Below are 20,545 nucleotides of genomic sequence, written 5' to 3'. Positions count from 1 at the left end.
GGGAGCAATGAGTCTCCTATGTAGGACATCACACAGTGCTTTGGTGCGCCTGCTCTCTGCAGGACGTTTGGGCTGAGCCAGTCACTTACTTCTGAAAGCAGGTCTGGTCCTACTCTTAGGCAGGATGAGGCACCTACCTTAGGCCATAGATAGTAGAAGTGGCAGCAGCCCCTAACCATTCTTCCTGAGTCCCCTAAGCTACTGCTAGCCTGTTGTGCTCAGCTGTGATGTGGGATATCATTATCACGTTTTGCCAGTGTTGAAATAAGATTCTCGTGCCAGTCTGGTTCGATTTTGCACATAGAATGGGAGGGGATACCATGTTGTATTTCATAGGGCCACAGGGAGTCAGACTCTTGGTCTGCCTAGCCCTGTATTGTCCATAGTGAATGACAGCAGGGTCTTACTGCATGCAGAGCAGATGCTCTGGCCTCTGAGCTATGGCCTTTTATCAAATGCAATCCTTGGCTTTTTCATTTCCCACAGTAACCCATCTGCATGTATATGTAATGACATTTCAGAACATTCAAGGATCATTCCTCCCTTCCTCTCGTCTGTCTCCTGCATCCTCCAATTGATGGTCAGCATCATTGGGCATCTGCAGAGGGTCCTGCCAGGGTCCGTTGCAAACTCCCAGAGCCACCATGCCCTACCTGTTTCCCCTTCTCTCGTGCAGCAAAATACCTTGGGCCAGGCTTTTCTGAACTCCCCTCCCCAAAGCCAGGCCAATGGGTTGTGTCCAGATAGGTGTCTACATGTAGTGGGCATTTTTGGTCTGTTAATGTTTCCCCAGGGTGTTTCCTATTGACTCAGTTGCATGCTATAGCAGTAAACTGGGAACCCCGTAGCTCAAAATGGCTCTACACCTGAAAGCAACCAGGATTTCATTCTGTCAAATGTGACTGCATACAAACAGAAGGGGAGGAAACTTGCAAGTTATATGGCACGGATATCATTGGCTGTGATGTATTGCACTTACTTTATTTTGAAGGTTTTCAAAGCCCTGGGGGTGGGGGTGGAACCCTGAAAAACATCCTGATTTGCATGCCTTGTTTGACTATATATTTAAAAAGAATGCTTCCAATCCTACAAAATGTTTTTTTTTAAAAAAATCTCTTTTTTGTTTTGTTTTTATAAAAGAAATCATAATGAGAGAGTGATCATTGCCTTCAAATCTAAGCCTCTGCTTTGTGGCTGGTTGCCTAGAGGGAAAAGGGCCAGCCTGCAGCATGGAAGGAATTAAAAAAGGCTTATAGAAACTTTGCTACTAGTGTTGGCAGCTTTCTTTTTTTTCCACCTCTCTCTCTCCCTACTGATGAAGCATAGCTGCGCTTGGAGAGATACCTTTCCCAGCTTACTGTGTCTGTTGCCTATAGAAGCAAAAGGAGGAGAGAGCGAGAGAGAGAGAGAGAGACGGTTGACGGAGGCTGCTGTGGTTCAGCCATCCAGAAGATATATGGATCTGTCTCACCCGTGCAGGAAAACCATCAGCAGCACAGTGAGAGCAGGACCATCAACTAGCGTCTAAGGAATTAAGCAGCGCCCCTCTGCCTGTCGCAATGCAAAACGCTGGTGTGCAAAGGAGACGAGAGGAAAGTGTACTTTCTCCTTGGAAAGCCTAGTCTTCCACCTCAAGCGACAAAACAACAGCTGGTCTCTTTTTCTTCCAAAGCACCTGCATCTTAGAGGGGATGCTTCCAGGACACCTTGCAGAAAGCAATCTAGGGTACACCTACCAAGGAGGTGTCTTGAGGGGTCACTCCTCTGCTCCTGCTTACGATGAAAGGTAATTGGCTGCACTTGTCAAAATCCAACTGTTTTTATCTCTGTGCCAAGGCGTAGTTAGAAGAATGTGCTATTTTATGCATTTGATATGAAACGAGAAAATAGACTATCTGCCAACAAAAAAAGGAAAGCTAGTACTTCCAATTGATGGTTTCTTTAAAAAAAAAAGCATGCATGCATGTATCAATTTTCTTGGTGTCTGTGTTTTTTCAGTGGGAAGTAAAGAGATTATGTGTGCTACAAATGAGCTAAGCAAAAGTATTGATTTCAGTAGTCAGATTAAGCCCAGACAGCTTGTTTTGGGAACAGGCGGCCTTCAAAAAGACACTAAATGCTACAGCAGCAGAGTGTTTTGACTAACTTTTTCTGCAAGCAGTACTGACTTAATTTCTAGCTCCACAAATATTCACAATAATACTATGCTGTCCACTCTAAAAATCATCCTAATCTGAGTTAACCTAAAATGCTAAAAGTGAGCCTTTTAAAAAGATGGTTAATTTGTTTGTGCTTGGTGAAAATAAGACAAGATAGGCTGACTTGTTTGTAACCGCAAGAAAGATGTTTACTGCAGTTGCTTAGCTAACAAGAAGAGTCTTGTTATTCAATCTCTAGAGCTGGGGATAAATAAATTGAATTGTAGAGTTGGAAGGGACTCCAAGGGTTATCTAGTACAGCACCCTGCAATGCAGGAATCGTATCTCCGCTCTTCATTTGTATGTAGGGGCATTTAGGGGCAATTAGCTCAGGAGCACAGGAAATTGTGATCTTTATAAAGCTTTTTAGAGTTGTGGACAACCTGCCACCCTCCAGAAGATGTTGAAGGAAGCCTCCAACTCCCTTCAGCCCCAGCCAGTATGGCCAACACTTGGGGATGATGGGAGTTGGAATCTAGCAACAGCTGGAGGGTTGCAGGTTCTGCATTCTCACTATCGAGTTAGGCATCCAGTGAGTTGCTTAACCGAGGATTACTTTTGTGGAAAGATCCACAAATCTTCGAATATGGGATAAAGGTGTCATGTTGTAGTAGTATTCATAGTTCTTCCTCTTTTATCCTCACAAGCCCATGAGGTTAATTAAACTGAGAGAAGGTTGCTGGCCCAAGGTTACCCAGTGAGATTCATAAGTGAGTGAGGATCTGAACCTGGATCTCTTCCGAGTTCAACACTGGGACCGCTAGAATGTGGGTGGGTTTTATTCACTATATATAAACTACTTCAAGATCTTCTGGTAGCAAGTGGTCTATAAACGGAAACAATAAATAAATAAATACATACATACTCCCATCAGCCCCAGAATGACCAATGGTCAAGCATGATGGGACTTGGAGTCCAACAACACCTGGACTCTTCACTCCTCATGCAAAGTAGGACATCTGGCTATACTGTCCTTGGGAGATCTGGCTCAGGGGGGTTCCAAGGCGAGTGTCTGTGGGTCAAGGCACTTCTGATTAACAGACTCTGCCTCTGGCTCAGGATTGGTGACAGGGTCTGGATAATAATAATAAAAAATTTTTATTTATACCCCACCCTTCCCTGTTCAATAACTGGGCTTAGGGTGCCTAACAACAAATTTAAAACACTTAATTGTAAAAGCAGCTTAAAATACAGTATAAAAACATGAATAACAATAAAATTCAAAATTCAGAAATCAGTTTAGGGGAAATAAGCATTCCCAGGGCTAGCTGGCTGAATTGGTCCTACTTGGGCCAGTGAGAAGGCCAGGGGAGAATTAGCTGTGGGGTCTCAGAGTGGGTAATCTTCATAAAAGGGGAGGGGGAGGGAAGAGAAGGGAAATAAAAGATCAGGCTGAGTTCAAATTAAAAGCCAGGCGGAATAGCTCTTTCTTACAGGCCCGAAGGAAGGAGGTTAAATCCTGAAGGGCCCTAGTCTCATGGGACAAAGCATTCCACCAGGTCGGAGCCATCACTGAGAAGGCCCTGGCCGTGGTGGAGGATAGTCTGACTTCCTTAGGGCCCAGGACCTCTAAACTATGGTTATTCATGGACCTTAAGGTCCTCTGCGGGGCATACCAGGAGAGGTGGTCCCATAAATATGAGGGCCCTAAGCCACAAAGGGCTTTAAAGGTCAAGACCAGCACCTTGAACCTGACCCTATACTCCACCAGGAGCCAGTGCAACTGGTAAAGCACTGGGTGAATATGCACCCATGGCAGGGACCCCGTGAGGAGCCTCGCTGCAGCATTCTGCACCCGCTGGAGTTTCTGGGACAGTTTCAAGGGCAGCCCCACATAGAGCGAATTACAGTAGGCAAGCCTGGAGGTGACTGTTGCATGGATCACTGTGGCCCGATCAGGGCGGGAAAGGTAAGGGACTAAATGTTTAATGCGGGAAAGATGGAAAAATGTTGCCTTAGCTGTTGCTGTAACCTGAGCCTCCTTGGAAAGGGAGGCGGCAAGGATTACACCCAAACTCTTAACAGATGGATCCTGCACCCTTATGGCTTCTGCCCCTGGCCCTTCTGATCTAGTTGATTCCTCTGCAGAAAAGAACATTTGCAGAGTGGGTTTATCTGTAGCCCTACCATGCTCCCTACAAGAACTTTACTGTTCACAAAAAGAAACTCTATTGTATGCAAATAAATGGGCTCTTCGGCAAAAGAAAACAAGAAAGCCCTTGTGCAAGGAAGCAAGCACAGACTTTTCAGCTGAGTCTATTCATTCAAATCGATTTGACTCCCCCATAATTTATTTGATCTGTATGTGTAAAGCCTCCCCTGTGGCATTCCTTATAATCTTCTACAAGTCAGGAGGTGTTCTGCATGAAGATTCCCTCTTGCCCTCATCACAGAGCATTCCCTGACAAAGAAGACAAGGCAGGAAGTCCATGCACACACATAGTTTTGTGAGCAAATCAGATTCTTCCCTTGCAAGGAACTGAGCAACTACTCTTAAGACTGGAGCATAAAACGAATCACAGGCATCCATGCTAAACTCCCAGCCTCAATGAATTATCTCCACTCCTTAATCTCTTCCATTTATTAGAAGTGCCTTGCAGAGGCTCATTAATTGGGGGCTCTTGTTTCGTAATTGATTATTACACATGAACTTCAGGTTAATAACTTTAACATAATGCCACCTAATTTTCAGAAGTAACATCTGTGACGCATATTATTTCATTACCAAAAATGGTCTGTTAGGATTTGATGTGAACTCTGCCTTTTTCAGCAGAAAGAGCTGCAGAAGACAAGAGAGGCGGCTGTCACCACTGTCATGCCACACACCCTCCTCTACCAGGGGGTGCTCTGCCACCACCCAAAACTACCCTGTACCACTTCTCACTCTTAACAAGATGTATGGCTCTGAGCTGTGTTTCTTATGGGTAACTCTATAACCTGCTTCCACCCCAAATTATATTTATCTGAATAAGTGGGTGGGGTATAATAATAATAATAATAATTCCCCTAATGTTAGCAAAGTATGAGGCATGTGGTATAAAGCAATTAATTTATGGAAGAGGAATCATAAACAATGGCTGTGCGATTGAGGATTGTACCTAAACACATAGTTTCAATCTGTTTATCTTATTTGTTGCTTTATTTTATATACAACAGTAGCTACTATAATACTGATACTATATTAGATGACTAACCCTGCTTCGCATCCGCCACCAACTCTCACACAGTCTACCACCCACCCCCAAATGCAACTCCGCTGTCAACTCAACTCGACTCCAAACCCTCTCAGACTAGTATTCAAACTCCCTTTCAAAACTCCCAACCAATCACTGCTCACTATCAGCATTCCAAACTCATCCCCTCCCTCTCATCTTAGTTCCTCTAATTTCTTTTTTTTAATTAATTGCATTTATATGCCACCTTTTTCTCCAAAGAGCTCAAGGTGGTTCTCTCCCCCCCCCCCCCATTTAATTCCAACACCAACCCTGTGAGGTAGGTGAGTCTGAGAGGAAGTGGCTGGCCCAAGATCACCCAGTGAGTTTCATGGCTAAGTGTAAATTTGAACCCTGGCCCTAGTTTAACCCTTTAACCAGTACATCACACTGGCTCTTACCTATGCTTACCAATGTATTTACCTTACTTACTCTATTGATATATGTGCTTATAATGTACAAAAACACCTGAACCTTGCAATCACATTTAACCTCTCCATATTGCAACCCATGCCATGATATTCAATAGGATCCAATTGCTTCCTCCAATAGTAAACTCGGTACCCCTTTGCTAGTAAGGAGAAACAAGAGGGAGACACCAGGATGCTCAAGGGAACCTTGAAGTTTGCAGAAGTACTGGAAAAAAACAACAACAACAACCTAATGTCAACTAACCATTTTCAGTGGCAGCTAAGGTGTAGAGGAATGTGAATGAGCTGGCTTGAGCCCATCACAGCTGGGGTATGATGGAGAAAGGCATGGCTGGCTGCAACTCTGAAAAGGACTCAAGCACGCTCCTGTTAGGGAGCAATACTGCAAACTTTTGTTGCAGAGCCTGTTTGCTATCTCTACTTAACTTCTGTGTGATTTGTAGTCTGATCACCATATTTAAATGGGTACACTTATTTATGCCATTTTAACGTGCATGTTCTAGACAGTAATTCAATTATCTATGCAAGTCCTTAGATATCTGGTACACTGCTAGATCTCAGAGAGTAGACACAGTATAGTACTCTCTACCTGAGCTGCAGGAGCCACGCCTTGAAGAATGCTTAAGGATGCTGATGGCTGACTCCGTGCGTATAGAATGTGTTTAACAGTGTGTTAAATAAGGCAAATGGAGTTTTCTCTGGCAGGGCTAGATTAGGTAATTAAGATTGTGCTTTGGATGATTTAACTGTGGTATAGACCAGGCAAATAATCAAAGTACTATTACGTACAGGAGTTCTCATGTATTACTGCCAAGACTCACTCCTGGTTTATGCGCTAAGGAGGGTCGCAAGTTCAAACTATAACTTTGTTCTTCGTGTCCCAAGTCTGGGCTTAACCTTCAAGAGCATTTTTAAAATGACGGCAAGGCTGAACTCCTCGGTAGCACATCTTTGCTCCTGATTCCGACAGACATTCATAAAAACATCTGGAAAAGCTTATACATGTACAGACTGTACATCCATGGGTTCCGTCCGTATGACAGGGGGAATAGACCATTTGTATGGAGCCTACACACAGAACAGTTTATATGTGTGATGAATACACATAAGAGTGCAAGAGCAAGGACAATGGGTGTGATCACATCCCTCCTACATGTGCTCATTTTCAAGTGTGAACTGGAATCTGGCCAGCCAACCTATATCTTTTAATTAGTGCAGTGCAAAAGAAAAAGAGGGACGGAGGTGGCGCTGTGGGTTAAACCACAGAGCCTAGGACTTGCCAATCAGAAGGTCGGTGGTTCGAATCCCTGCGACGGGGTGAGCTCCCGTTGCTCAGTCCTTGCTCCTGCCAACCTAGCAGTTCGAAAGCATGTCAAAGTAGATAAATAGGTACCGCTCCGGCGGGAAGGTAAATGGCATTTCCGTGTGCTGCTCTGGTTCACCAGAAGCAGCTTAGTCATACTGGCCATATGACCCGGAAGCTGTACGCTGGCTCCCTCGGCCAATAAAGTGAGATGAGCGCCGCAACCCCAGTCGGCCACGACTGGACCTAATGGTCAGGGGTCCCTTTACCTTTAAAATAAAAAGTGAACAATAAATCTTGCCCCTGATTTTCTACCAATTAATGGGAGAAGAAATTGCATCCAACGGGGTGGGGGTGGGGGTGGGAATCAGTAAAATTTTAATGGACTGGGTATAGGGTTTTGGGTGTGCTTCTGTTATTGCTGAGGTGGCTGAGAGGTGCATGCAAGTGCCATTTATTTGGGTTGTATCTCATGCTAGCCCTATTCAGAGTAGACCATTGAAGTTAATGGAGACTGCTAAATTAAGGACATTAAATTCAGCAGGCCTACTCTGAGAACTTGGTTGGATGCAACCCTTTCATTCTGCAAATCATCCCTCCTTTTGTCTGCGCTAAACAGGCTTTCCTAGGGTGCTCATGCTTCAGTCAAAGCTCATGGGAAAAATACCCTGAGAAAACTCCTCCTAGAGATTTTTCTCAGATCAGGAACTGTGGACAGCATGGGAACCTGCAGAGAACTGGACAAATATTTAGCCTTTGGCCATACTGCAGTGATAAGTGATAAGGGAAGCTCAAAACCCAAGGCTGAAGGAAGTTCTAAAGGAATGTAAAAATTACTGTGAGAATGAAGCAGATAAATTGAAGCCTTATTTGCAGAGGAAGAGAACTTATGAGAAACTGCGAGTACAGATTTTGGCAACACAGTAATTTTTCCTTTTATTACCATGAGATTCTCTACAATCAAAAAGATTATGTGAAAGTTTGCTTAATAATATAGTCTCTCTCTCTCTGTCTTTTTATATCTTTATAGAAATATCATGTTGACTACTGGTACTGCTGTGATTTTGGTCATCTGAAGGTGGGAAGTGGAAAAAGACCAGACTCTAGTTCTTCTGAATATGGGCACTGATGTTTGCCTTCTAGTGAAGACAGGAGTCTGCTTCCAAAAGTAACCAAAGCAGACTTTTGCAAGGTAACTCATGGATCTGTGGGCCATTGGGTGACACTGTTGGTAGGAGATCCTTACCCCCCCCCCCAAACTCCATTGAGATGTTTATTCCTTACTGAAGAAAACACAAATATTTTTCAGCCAGGAAGGTTTTTTTTAAAAAGTAGAAAAAAAACCACCACCCAGAAGGAACCTTTGATTGATTCTGCCATTTCCTTAGGCAAAGCCATGTGAGAAGATGACCCTCTGATGAGAACTATTCCTCTATACAAGGCAAAGACTTCAGCCCATCCAATATTGATGCATGAATTACCTCCTAATCTAATCTTTAAGACACTATCAAAGAAGAAGTAAGGAATTCATGAGTGAACAGAGAAAATGGAAAAGGCCTGAGTAAGAAATGACTGAGGTCTATTTCAGATTCCGTGGAAATCTTACTGGTCGTGCCCACCCACCCCCAACCCTGGCTACAGGAGTGGCAAATGCAGATAAATACTCCAACCTGTATATGTATGTAGGGTTGTTTCTGACCCTACTGGCCATCCTACTCATTCTACTTTTCACCATGCTCCTGCGTCTGAAACACGTCATCTCCCCTATTACCACATCTCCAGAGAGCACCGAGAACATCCAGCAGTTTACAGATGTTGAAATGCATGGCAGGATCCCCAGTACTTAGTGGGCTGGAGGCTGGGAAGCAACTGGTTGCAAAAAAAGATTGTCTGCGATGAGAAACCAATTTCATATGGTGGAGCTTGTGGAGTGGAAGTCCTGGATAGCCTTGAGGGATGCACTGGCAGAGGGTTGGCCTGGATGGCCTTTGAGGTCCTTTCCAACTCAGTGATTCTACATAGAATTCAGTTTGCCTTGGAAATGGCAAGACAAGTATCCAGCAAGCTTAGCTTGACACTAAGAGCTGTAAGCAGCATGTGCTGTGACGTTTGGTTTCAAACAACCTACATATAGACATATGGAGCTGCTTTATAATGAGCTGGTATAATCTGGCCCTGTACTCATCGTTCTGGACTGGTAAGAGCTCTCCAAAAGAGCCCAGGTGACTGATTTTTTTGCAGGAGAAAATAGAGGACTTCTGGACTTAACGATGAATAAAAGCAATAGAAGGAACTAGCACTGTATCAAAACCTATTTGCCTATTTCTCCCTCTATGAAAGAGGTTGCAGGTTTATCTGCCTCATTCTCAGGACACTTGAGCACTTCTTCAGAATTCTGGTAGCTGTAGAATTGAGACACCCTTGGGTGGTATGGGAGCTTTTCATTCCAATAAACACTTCTCGGTGCTTCTGCAGCCTCCCTAGCTGCCTGTGCTTCTGAAAGAGCCCCATGGGAGAAACTACCGTATTTTTCACTCTATAAGATGCACCAGACCACAAGACGCACCTAGTTTTTGGAGGAGGAAAACAAGAAAAAAAATATTCTGAATTTCAGAAGCCAGAACAGCAAGAGGGGTCCCTGCGCAGTGAAAGCAGCAATCCCTTTTGCTGTTCTGGCTTCTGGGATAGCTGCACAGCCTGCATTTGCTCCATAAGAAGCACACACATTTCCCCTTACTTTTTAGGAGGCAAAAAGTGAGTCTTATGGAGCAAATACGGTACTTCATGACTTATTTCTGGGTTTTAATTGAAGCATAGGAAAACTATTACTGAGTACCTGAGACTGCTGTGCTTACAGATTTTATTTATAAGAGATATATTTCCTTTTTAACCTTTCCACACTGATTTCTTTAAAAGTACAAAGACTTCACTTTAAAAAAAACCAGTTGTCAGGTGCACAGTGGGCAACCTCCTCACCTTCCCACACCTTAAGAAAAGCCCAGCTGATGATGTCATGGCGTTGTCAGGAAGGGCACCCAGGAAGGCTGCAGAGCACAGACTACTGGGGAGATGATTTGTAGAGTGATATAAAGCTCACTCACAAACAACTCTAGGCCACCTTGAAGGTAAGCGCAACAAAAACAAAACAAATCTCCCCACAGAATCTTTTGAATGCAATTTCTTGGGAGAAATGCAGGAGAATTTTTCAGTAGAGCATGAGAAGCAATATAAGCATTAACCACAAGATTAAATACTATATAGCTTCATAGCTTTTCTTGGTTATAACCAGAACCAGTGCATAATACAGGAACTAAAGTGTCAGTGATGTATTCTTGAAGAATGTATTCTTTGCACCCAAAGAGATTCTGTCTCTGCTAACATGAACAGTGGCTTGGTAATTCTGCATGGCTCACCACAGGAAAGCAAGGAAGTCCTAAATCTTTCTCTCTCAAGTGATTTGCAAAATCTAGCTTTCCTGCAATATACACATTCCAGTACAGCATTCTGTTCCAAGACCAGAACAACTCTTAAGAATGAGTTCCTGGTTCACTTAAACTGCAGGAGCCAATCCCCATTGGATAGATTAGTTTGTTCCACTAAAAATAACAGGAACTGCTGTGTATGTGTCCTATGCACTAGGATCTCTGGATTGGCAAAAATAACATTCACACTTTTGGACACTAATTTGCCAATCTATCAATGAGTTGGGCAACCTGCACTTGCTCCAACTGAAAAATAATAATGCTAAAATACACCCTTTCTTTAATCCATCTGGATACTATTCCCTCTATTTGAGGTTCCTTCCCCAAATCTTTGAGGCCTCTTGGCTTTCAATGTGACTATGGTACCAATTGGTGCCTTGTGGTTTCCTCTGAAAGGACAGCCCTGCTGGATAAAACCAGGGACCCATCTAATCCAGCACCCAATTCTCATAGTAGCCGTCCAATGGGAAGCCCATGAGCAGGACATGAGCACAACAGCACTCTCCCCACTTGTGATCCCCACCCCACCCCACCCCACCCCACCCTCTTGGCATGCCACCTTTGATACTGGAAACAATAAACAGCTACAATGCTCCTGCTTCTCTCTGCCGCCCAGGTAAGACCTGGCTCAGGAGCACAGCTGAGGCTGGGTGTGAGCGCTCGCTTGGGGGCAGCAGGGGATGGTGGTCCCCTCAATATTTTTTTTTTTGGGGGGGGAGGCTCAGCCTCCTGCCTAGAAATATTAAGGGACCTGAAGCCCCTTCTGCCCCCACAGCTGGTGTTCCTCCTTGCTACTGCTGCAACTCCCTGTCCATGTGTTCTTTTGTGTGGACCTTGTTCATAAAAACAGACACAGGGAATAGTAGTAGTAGTAGTAGTAGTAGTAATTTATTTGTTTATATGCCGCCCATCTGACAGGGTTACCCCAACCACTCTAGGCAGCTTCCCAAAAATTAAAACACAATGCGACATCAAAGTGCAAGACTAGTCACCTCTTGCTGGCAAGCAAGCTGAACAAGGTGAATGGGCAGTGACTGCAAAAAGGAAAGGAGGAGAGCCTGTGGACTCTAAAAGTGGGCAATGGGGTCCCTTCTGGGAAATGGGGCCTGATAAGCACCCAACAATGCCTACCCTGAAAATTTGACACTGCCAAATAAATGAATATACAAGGTGGAGAAAAGTCTTTCAACTATAATGGGTCTTGGGGGGCAGCACTCAGGAGGTTATTCTTAGCAGGTGAGTAGAGGTATTATTGCCAATATACAAGCATATCTCTTTTAAATGTTCTTTCAGAGTGAGCACCTGAAGCTTACGCAACAACAGAATCCATCTGTATAGCCATGTGCTTATGAATTACACTAACTAATCAGCTAACGCAGTCCTCTTTCTTTTTTTTTCATTAGAAGGTGATTTCTGCAAAGCCATCTGTGTTAGGTGTGTAACATTTCAGGGACATGAACAAATCTCAGCTCCATTTTGCAATCTAGCCTAGAAATAAAATCCCAGAGGGTATTCTACTATATAGCATTCATCTGCCAATTCCCCTCTCTCCATGAAGTGCAAATTCCCCAAACCTGAGCCACGCTAAAATTAGCAGTCATACACACACTCTTGCTTATGACAATAACAAGACCATGTTTCATCCAATGCTCTGGAAATGATGGTGTGTTTTGTTTTGTTTTCAAACAAAAGATGGGTGAATCTGTCCATTTCAGTTTCTCCTCCCAGTTTCTCATTTTTTTTCCAGTCCTAAGTTTGGTTCTCCACATGTCCATATTAGTTTGTGATTTATTTACTGTATTTTTTAAATACAGTAAATTCACCAGCATTTTAGTGGGAATTTCTTCCAATATACACATTTGTATACAATTTTGCCCAATACACTTTTTTTTCTTGCAAAGCAGTTTTCCCTAAATTAATAAGTTTGTGTATATTATTTTTTACTAATATTTGCATTGTCATGCACACTTTGCTGCAGCATACGCAGTTTTGTACAACATTACTTGTCTGGAGATCTGCATTGCAAAATTCAGGGATGACTGGGTTTGCTTATTGTTCTGGAAAATTTGAATGGGGCAGGTTTGCCTTTAAATGCTAATTTCCCCTCAACCACTATTTTTAATACACACACATGGTTCATTCTTGATGGGGTGTTACTTTTTTCCCTTGGGAATTTGGGCTAATATTGTGTAGGGGGTGGGGGACTACTAGAATACAGCTGCTCCTATTTATATTCATAGCACCAGCTTTACGCAACCCTTTTGATAAGCAATTATCTCTGTGCAACCTAAGCTCGGTCTCCAAAACACTGAAAGAAAGCCAAGGCCATAGTATCTGCTTTGCATGCAGGTGTTCAAGACAATGAGTTCTTTTTCATATACTGTAACCATCAGAGAATGACCTGTAAGATCTTCCCCCCTATTGTAAATTTTAAAAAACCTGACTGTATATTGTAACTATATATTGTATGCAGGATTAATACTTAACATTGTCAGAAATTACAATCCTATTTATCATTATAAATATATTTTCCTGTCTAATGTATTGTGTCCTTCAGTGAATTAGGGGAGGTTGGTCACTGCATAGTGTGAGCCTTCGAAACACCACGCTGGGGAATGTCAGGTTGGGATGAAAAGTCAACCAAGTGCTCCAGGCACCTGGACCAATATTGCCCCTTGATCTGTATATGGGCAAGGTCCATTCTTCAGTCCAGTCTTTTATGTATATTCCAAGCAGTGGCGTAGCGTGGGTTATCAGCACCCGGGGCAAGGCAAGTAATGTGCGCCCCCTAACCCATGGATTTGCGCCCCCTAACCCCCAGATGTTGCGCCCGGCCCCCCCTGCACCCCCCACGCTACGCCACTGATTCCAAGTAGGTGATAGGGTGGGAATCTCCTTACACTGGTAATCCACCATGTGGTTCCAAAGAACATTCACCTTTCCTTTGGGACAGTTTGTTGTTGTTCATTTCTATCAATTCTTTATTTGCAAAATGTAGACACACATACACACACCCTGCCCTGGCCCTTCCAATGCATTTGGAATCACTCAGGGCAGCTTAAAATATAATTTAAATACAGTGGTGCCCCGCAAGACGAATGCCTCGCAAGACGAAAAACCCGCAAGACGAAAGGGTTTTTCGGTTTTTGCGACGCTTCGCTAGATGATTTTCCCTATGGGCTTGCTTCGCAAGACGAAAGCCCATAGGGAAATCTCCGGGGACCTCTTTTAAATGCTGGTGGTGGGGAGCAAAGCCTTTCCTCCCCCTCCGGACTTCAGAAGAGGTCCAGGAAGGCCGGCGGGGGCGAAAGGCTTTGCTCCCCACCGCCAGCATTTTAAAAGCGGTCCGGGATAGCAGGGAAGCGCTTCCCGCTATCCCGGACGGCTTTTGAAGGCAGGCAGGGGGGAGCAAAGACTTTTGACCCCCGCCAGCCTTCAGAAGAGGTCCAGGACCTCTTCCGAAGGCGGGCGGGGGGCAAAAGTCTTTGCTCCCCCCTGCCTGCCTAACCGGGAGAGCGGAAAAGGCAGCGCTGCCTTCCCGCTCTCCCGGAAAGGCAGGCAGGGGGGGACAAAGACTTTTGCCCCCCGCCCGCCTTCGGAAGAGGTCCTGGACCTCTTCCGAAGGTGGGCGGGGGACAAAAGTCTTTGCTCCCCCCTGCCTGCCTTTCCGGGAGAGCCGGAAGGCAGCGCTGCCTTTTCCGCTCTCCCGGGAAGGCAGGCAGGGGGGAGCAAAGACTTTCGCCCCCCGCCGGCCTTCAGAAGAGGTCGGGGGACAGACTGTCCCCGGACCTGGTCTGAAGGCGGTTTCCATAGGAACGCATTAATTGATTTTTAATGCATTCCTATGGGAAACCGTGCTTCGCAAGACGAAAAACTCGCAAGACGAAAAGACTTGCGGAACGAATTAATTTCGTCTTGCGAGGCACCACTGTACAACCCCACAAAAGGAATCAAACAATCAGAAATGGGCTTGGCAGCAAGGTTTGGATTTCGTTTAACAGGGAAATTTTAACCAATCTGGGCGGGAGGGGGAGTAGGTGGGTAGAGAATTGTAAGAGGGTGTCAGGTGTATCTTCTGAGTAAGGCAGAAAGGAGCCTCACTTCCTTTACAGATGCAGGATGGGCACTGTAATAATGAGAGGTCGTCATCACTTGTCCGCACCCAAGCAAACATTCATAAATCCTTTATGCACAGAAAAGGATACCTCAGTTTGCTCAGAACCTCCCATCACACCTGGTTCATGAGGCCAGAGGTGGCAGCTATCCAAAACATTTCTCCTCTAGGCCTAGAGCCCAGCATCCTAAGATAAGCATAGTACAGCACAGCACAGATAAGCATAGTATCAAAGCAAGCCAGTTAGCATATATCAAAGCAAGGAGACATAGACATATATGAGCTCATTCTTGCCACAACTACTCATTAGTTTTGGGGTTATCCTGACTACCAAGATGACGTTTGCAGGCCTTCTGGATCATTTCACTTCGGTTCAACACACTATTTTTCTGCCTAAGAGGAAGTATAAAGTTCCCGAGTTTGATTCCACCCCCCTTCCCTTCCTACCTCTATTCCCTTCTCTGTCTTTTAAAATAAATAAATTAAAAAGCCTTCAGGGGAGGGGCTGTCTTGCTTTAATTGAGTGCATGTAAGCCACTTTTGGCAGGGATGCGGGTGGCGCTGTGGTCTAAAGAACTGAGCCTCTTGGGCTTGCCGATCGGAAGGTTGGCGGTTCGAATCCCCGTGACGGGGTGAACTCCCGTTGCTCGGTCCCAGCTCCTGCCAACCTAGAACTTTGAAAGCACATCAAAGTGCAAGTAGATAATTAGGTACCACCCCGGCGGGAAGGTAAATGGCGTTTCCGTGTGCTGCTCTGGTTCGCCAGAAGCGGCTTAGTCATGCTGGCCACATGACCCGGAAAAACTGTCTGCGGACAAACGTCAGCTCCCTCAGCCAGTAAAGCGAGATGAGTGCCGCAACCCCAGAGTCATTCGCGACTGGACGTAACAGTCAGGGGTCCTTTACCTTTTTTAAAGCCACTTTCAGCCAAAGAGTGGGAAGCAAATGCTCTAAATAAGTAATGGATAATAAGGAAATGTTGCACAGGCATGTCCACTCTGCCTGACAGGAGCTCTCCAGGGGTACAGGCTACCTGAACCTTTTCACTGAAGATTCTGGAGGCTTCTTAACCAGGTAAATGTAAATTACCATTGAACTGTTGCTTGTACTCCATTGCAGGGCAGATTTTCTGCAGAATGAAATGTGCATTGCCACTGACCTATATGACAGGGCCTTTTCAGATGTGGTTTCCCGGTTGTGGTATGCCCTCACTAGTGAGGTGCACTTCTCTCCATCATTATTGATGTTCAGTAGGAATGTGGAAATATTCCTGTTTACCCAGGCATTTGGAGGTTGAGAAATACTGTTCCTGGCAATGGCAAGATCATGGAATGGAAGAATGTTTTCAAATAATAACTCCTTTTCGATGTTTTTAATTATAATCATTTTTAGACCTGATCTGACAGTTTTAGAATGTTTTACTTTGTCTATGGTTCTAAATTGTGTATCTGTTTGCAGCCCTGGGCTCCTTGGGGAGGAAGGGAGGGATATAAATTTAATAAATAAATAGATGGTGACCCTTCAGACAGCAATAATGAAACAGCTTTGGAGAAGCAACATGCAACAACTAATAAAGCAGAATGGTGTGTGGATGATCGTATAAATCTATCTCTAATAAACTATTATTGCATCAATAACATGTTGCAAAATGCACAGGGGAGGGGGAACCAATCTGGAGGACCCTTGTTTATGCTCAAGTGATGCTCACATAGACCTGGGGACAAAGGTGATCCTGGGTTGGCGCATATTTTCTCTGACGGGCAGGCTGGGAACTGTTTTATAATTGGTATTCAAGGTTTTAAGGATTTCCTGGGGGATTTGTTCTTTAAAGAAGGATGGCTTTTTTCAGTGTGCCATTCACACCATAATTAGACAAAATGATAGCTTAAACCCCCAGTGGTGAGTAAACACTGTAATTGGTGCTCATTTGTGCCAGATAAATCCACAGAGACAATATCCTGGTTCTCTTCATCACAGCCACTTTAATGGGAGAGGCCAAACTAGGGGAAGATTCTCTCATATAGCATCAGCTTAGTTCTTTCAGGTAGGGATTTTTCTTTTTGGTACTGGAGGGCAGGAGCTACATCAAAATCTACTGGAAGATCTCTGGGCAATTTGCAGTAGATCACAAGCAGTTTCCCCCTGAGTCCAAGTCGTTTAACAAGAGCAACAACTAAGACACACTACTATGCAATCTTACTAGTCTGACTCATAGACAAACTCTCTATTCTTTGAGCCTCACTGTCGCCTTCCCTTAAAGTGGAACTTTATGCTTAAGGGTGCTGGCACAACTTTCTGTTTCATAAAATTGCAAGTTAGTTTCTTTGTTGGTTTCTTTCTTTAATCATTACATGGTCTCAGTGTTCCTAGCTTATGAAATGGGAGTATAAATTGGTTGCTTTTGAGCAGGCCATGATGCTGTTGTTTTGTTTTTTAGTTCTGCATTAGCATCTCCAATCTGCCATCACACAGATGTAGAGTAATACTTGGATAAGGTTATTCCACAGCATAATACATGGGGGTGCACTAATGCCTCTAACACCATCAGCTGTTTTGCATCAATCCTGGTTGGTGGAGCTCACTGCTCAAAGTAGACCCTGCAATCCTGAAATCTGCCTGTCCCTTGATGTAAAGCACAATGCTCATTGATGGTGCTACATTTATGCAGGATTAAAAACAATTGTTGAAGCAGAGGTAGTCAACATGATGCAACTCCCAGAAGCCCAGGCCATTGGGCATGCTAACTATGGGCTGATGGGAGTTGTAGTCCAGGTCCAGGAACATGTGGAGGGCACCACGTTGGCTACCCTTGTGCTGGAGTATGCACAATGCTAACACATTTACCTTGCCTTTCCACAATATGGGAACAAGATGGTTATAACAACATTGGTGACACCCCTACTAAAGCATTCATATGCCACTTCAACAGCCCATGAAGAGGCCTGGGAACTGTAGTTTGCTAAGGGTGCTGGGAACTGTAGCTGTGTGAGAGGTTGCTTAATAATTCACAGTTCTCTTTACCAAACTGCCAGGATTCTTCGAGGGGGCAGCTAAAGTGTAAAAGAGTGTTTTAAATGTATTGTGTGAATGTAACCTACAGCAAGGGGCTTTCAGAGAGAAAGAAGCATGGCACTTTCTGGTGTTTGAGGCTGGTGGAGATGGTCACAGACAGAGATGTGTTGGGGTTTAAGAGGGGAAAGATGGGGAGGGAGCCATGCAACTGAAGGTCATTTGAAGTACGTTGCACAGGATCCGTGCGCAGACAAGAAGCCAGTTTAGAATGCAGCATGGTGTGCATCTGTTTGACAGGGTTGCAAGGCAAATTTTATATGGGATAATGAATGCGGAAGAGACACAGAAGAGAGGGTGCTTCCCCCAAAAGATGAAGTAATGCACCGTTATTGAGTCAGATTTACTGTGCTTAGTACATCAGCAGTAAGTAGCACCATGGTGAAGAATTAAGGATCTTAATGCTGATGAAAGAGCAGAGCTCCTGATCTGGGACAAAACCGCCAGCAAAATAAGATCGCCTCAACAGCATTGACAAGCCACCATAGAATCTGGAATGTTAATGAACTAAACAGATTCACTCACCTTGACCACCACGGTCTGTGTATGGAAACAAACACACATCACGGTATGTAACACTTGAAGCTAATTAGCACCTTGGGGCAAGTTGTTTACAAACAGAAAACAATAAGGAACATGACATATATCCCCAGCAGTGCACTGTACGCTACTAATCCCGAAGTCAGCCAGATCTTTTTCTTTGCCCATGTCTTTGGCCTTTCCCATTTTTAAAGGAATGAATCATACTCAGAGAATCTGCTCAAAAGTTGCCCCAAGGACCATTTTGGCAAGGTCTGGGTAAGACATTTTCATGTCCAAGGCGAAGGGCAAGACTGAGCCCTCTCCCCTTTCTACATACAGAAGCCAACATACAGATAGCACTCCCACACACCCAAGGAAGAGAAGAAGGCACCTTGTATTGTGATGAGTCAGACCATTGATCCATCTAACTCAGTGATGTCTACACTGACTGGCAGTGGCACTCCAGGGTTTTAGACAGGGGACACTCCCAGCCCTCCCTGGAGATGCCAGGGATTGAACCAAGGACCACCTTCATGCAGATCTGTAGCTATGGGCCATGCTGGCTGGGGCTGATGGGAATTGGAGTCCCAAATTGCCCGGAGGGCCACAGGTCAGCCATGCTTGGGCTACACCTCTACAGGCTTTACCCAGGCTATGACTTGCTCTTTGAGATACGTGATGGGACACAGGACCACAGGAAGTTATCTTATAACAAGTCAGATCATTAGTCTATGTTCAGTGTTGTCAACACTGACTGGCAGCAACTTTCCAGGGTTTCAGATGGAGGGCATTCCCAATTCCAGCTAACATTGTGGGGAATCAAATCTGGGACCTTCTGCATGCAAAGCATGTTCTCTACCACTGAGCTGTGGCCACTCCAGGGCAGCCCAAAATGCAAGTGAGTTAACATATAAGACTGAATACCCCAATGTATGTTGGACAGATAATGGGGTCACTGTGGGCTTCACAATCTGGTCAAGGGAGAAAGGCACTGATTGACACTTTGTCTAAGGCTATCTTTGCTCTGCTATGTGAGCAGTCGCTGTTCTGTGGAATAACATTTTCTTCGTAGCTGCCAATTCAGAACCCAAAATGCACATATGAGACTTGCTTTTTTTAAAAAAAAAAAACCATAACTAACTGCATCAAGTTCTAAACCTTAACAGAGGGCAATTTGCTTCTATTTGAATCAAGAACTGTCACTTTTCATTCCAGTTTTAAAAGGATGCACTGCAACAAGAACAACCCCTTCAGAGTATGATGACAAGAGCTGAAGTAACTTTTGCACACATTTGCAGCCTGAACACCAGCACTGAAAATCAATCCTCCTTACCTAAGCTATAAGGAGGCAGTGGCAGGGCAAATGAACAGAGAGGAACAAATAATTTTTCGTGCACTTGGTGTATTAAGACTGTGATGATCAGTTCAGCAATGCACACCTACTGGGTAGGAATAGGGAAGGAATTTGATTCAGTCCACATATTTAAAAATGAATCTGCCACCCCTATGGATCCTGCTGCCTGAGGCAGTTGACTCAACTTGCCTCATGGGTGAGCCAGCCCTGCCTACGACCAAATGTTGCAACAGGGATAAGTCCTGGGTTTCTTCACTGTTTCAGCCAGCCAGCCATCATATCCTCTCCCAGAACACTCCATTACAGCCCCCAGCCCCTCAACAGTCAGGCAGTGCTCTGTGGCCTGCGAGCATGCTCAGTTCTCATCCAACTCACTTGATTTTCTTTAAGGTTTTCTGTACTTCTGCAAACTTGGAGGTCCCTCCAAGCCTGCTACTAATTCCCACTTGTGCACTTGTGCTTGGATAAGCAAATGCGCTCAAAACTCAAACACTGGAAATAGTGGGAATGATACTACTTAAGGCTACAATTGGGGTATGCTGCTTATGATAGCTCCCTTCCGCCCACTCAGATTACTTAGAAATAGAAAACTAGCATATCTGGAGAGAAAGGACCCTTTCCCTGTGGTACTAGTTTTCTAGCAGCAGGGAGTAATTACCGTATTTTTCGCCCTATAGGGCGCACTTTTTCCCCTCCGAAAATGAAGGGGAAATGTGTGTGCGTCCTATGGGGCGAATGCAGGCTTTCGCTGAAGCCTGGAGAACGAGGCTTCGCGGACCTCTCCGCATGCAGTGGGAGCGCTCCCGCTGCTTGCGGAGAGTTGCCTGCATGCCGAAGCCTGCGCGTGCTGAGCTCAGCGC

At 44.7% G+C, this 20,545-nt stretch overlaps 1 protein-coding gene and 1 long non-coding RNA gene across 9 annotated transcripts in view; one reads left to right on the top strand and one right to left on the bottom strand.

The window, feature by feature from the left end:
- The window catches only part of LOC309362053, a 38,656-nt gene that overhangs the window by 14,328 nt on the left and 3,783 nt on the right, over positions 1 to 20,545 (bottom strand). The gene's annotated exons all lie outside the window — the stretch shown is intronic.
- On the top strand, positions 1,006 to 9,627 carry SERTM2 (serine rich and transmembrane domain containing 2). The gene is made up of 2 exons (XM_081896231.1): positions 1,006 to 1,786; positions 8,175 to 9,627. Exon 2 carries the CDS (start codon positions 8,713 to 8,715, stop codon positions 8,989 to 8,991), a length of 279 nt encoding a protein of 92 aa, XP_081752357.1. The 5' UTR covers positions 1,006 to 1,786; positions 8,175 to 8,712; the 3' UTR covers positions 8,992 to 9,627.

Source organism: Podarcis melisellensis (assembly GCF_964234715.1).
Source record: "Podarcis melisellensis genome assembly, chromosome: Z".
NCBI lineage: Eukaryota > Metazoa > Chordata > Lepidosauria > Squamata > Lacertidae > Podarcis > Podarcis melisellensis.
The sequence above is the reverse complement of the archived record's forward strand: the minus strand, read 5'-3'. Positions and strand labels throughout refer to the sequence as shown.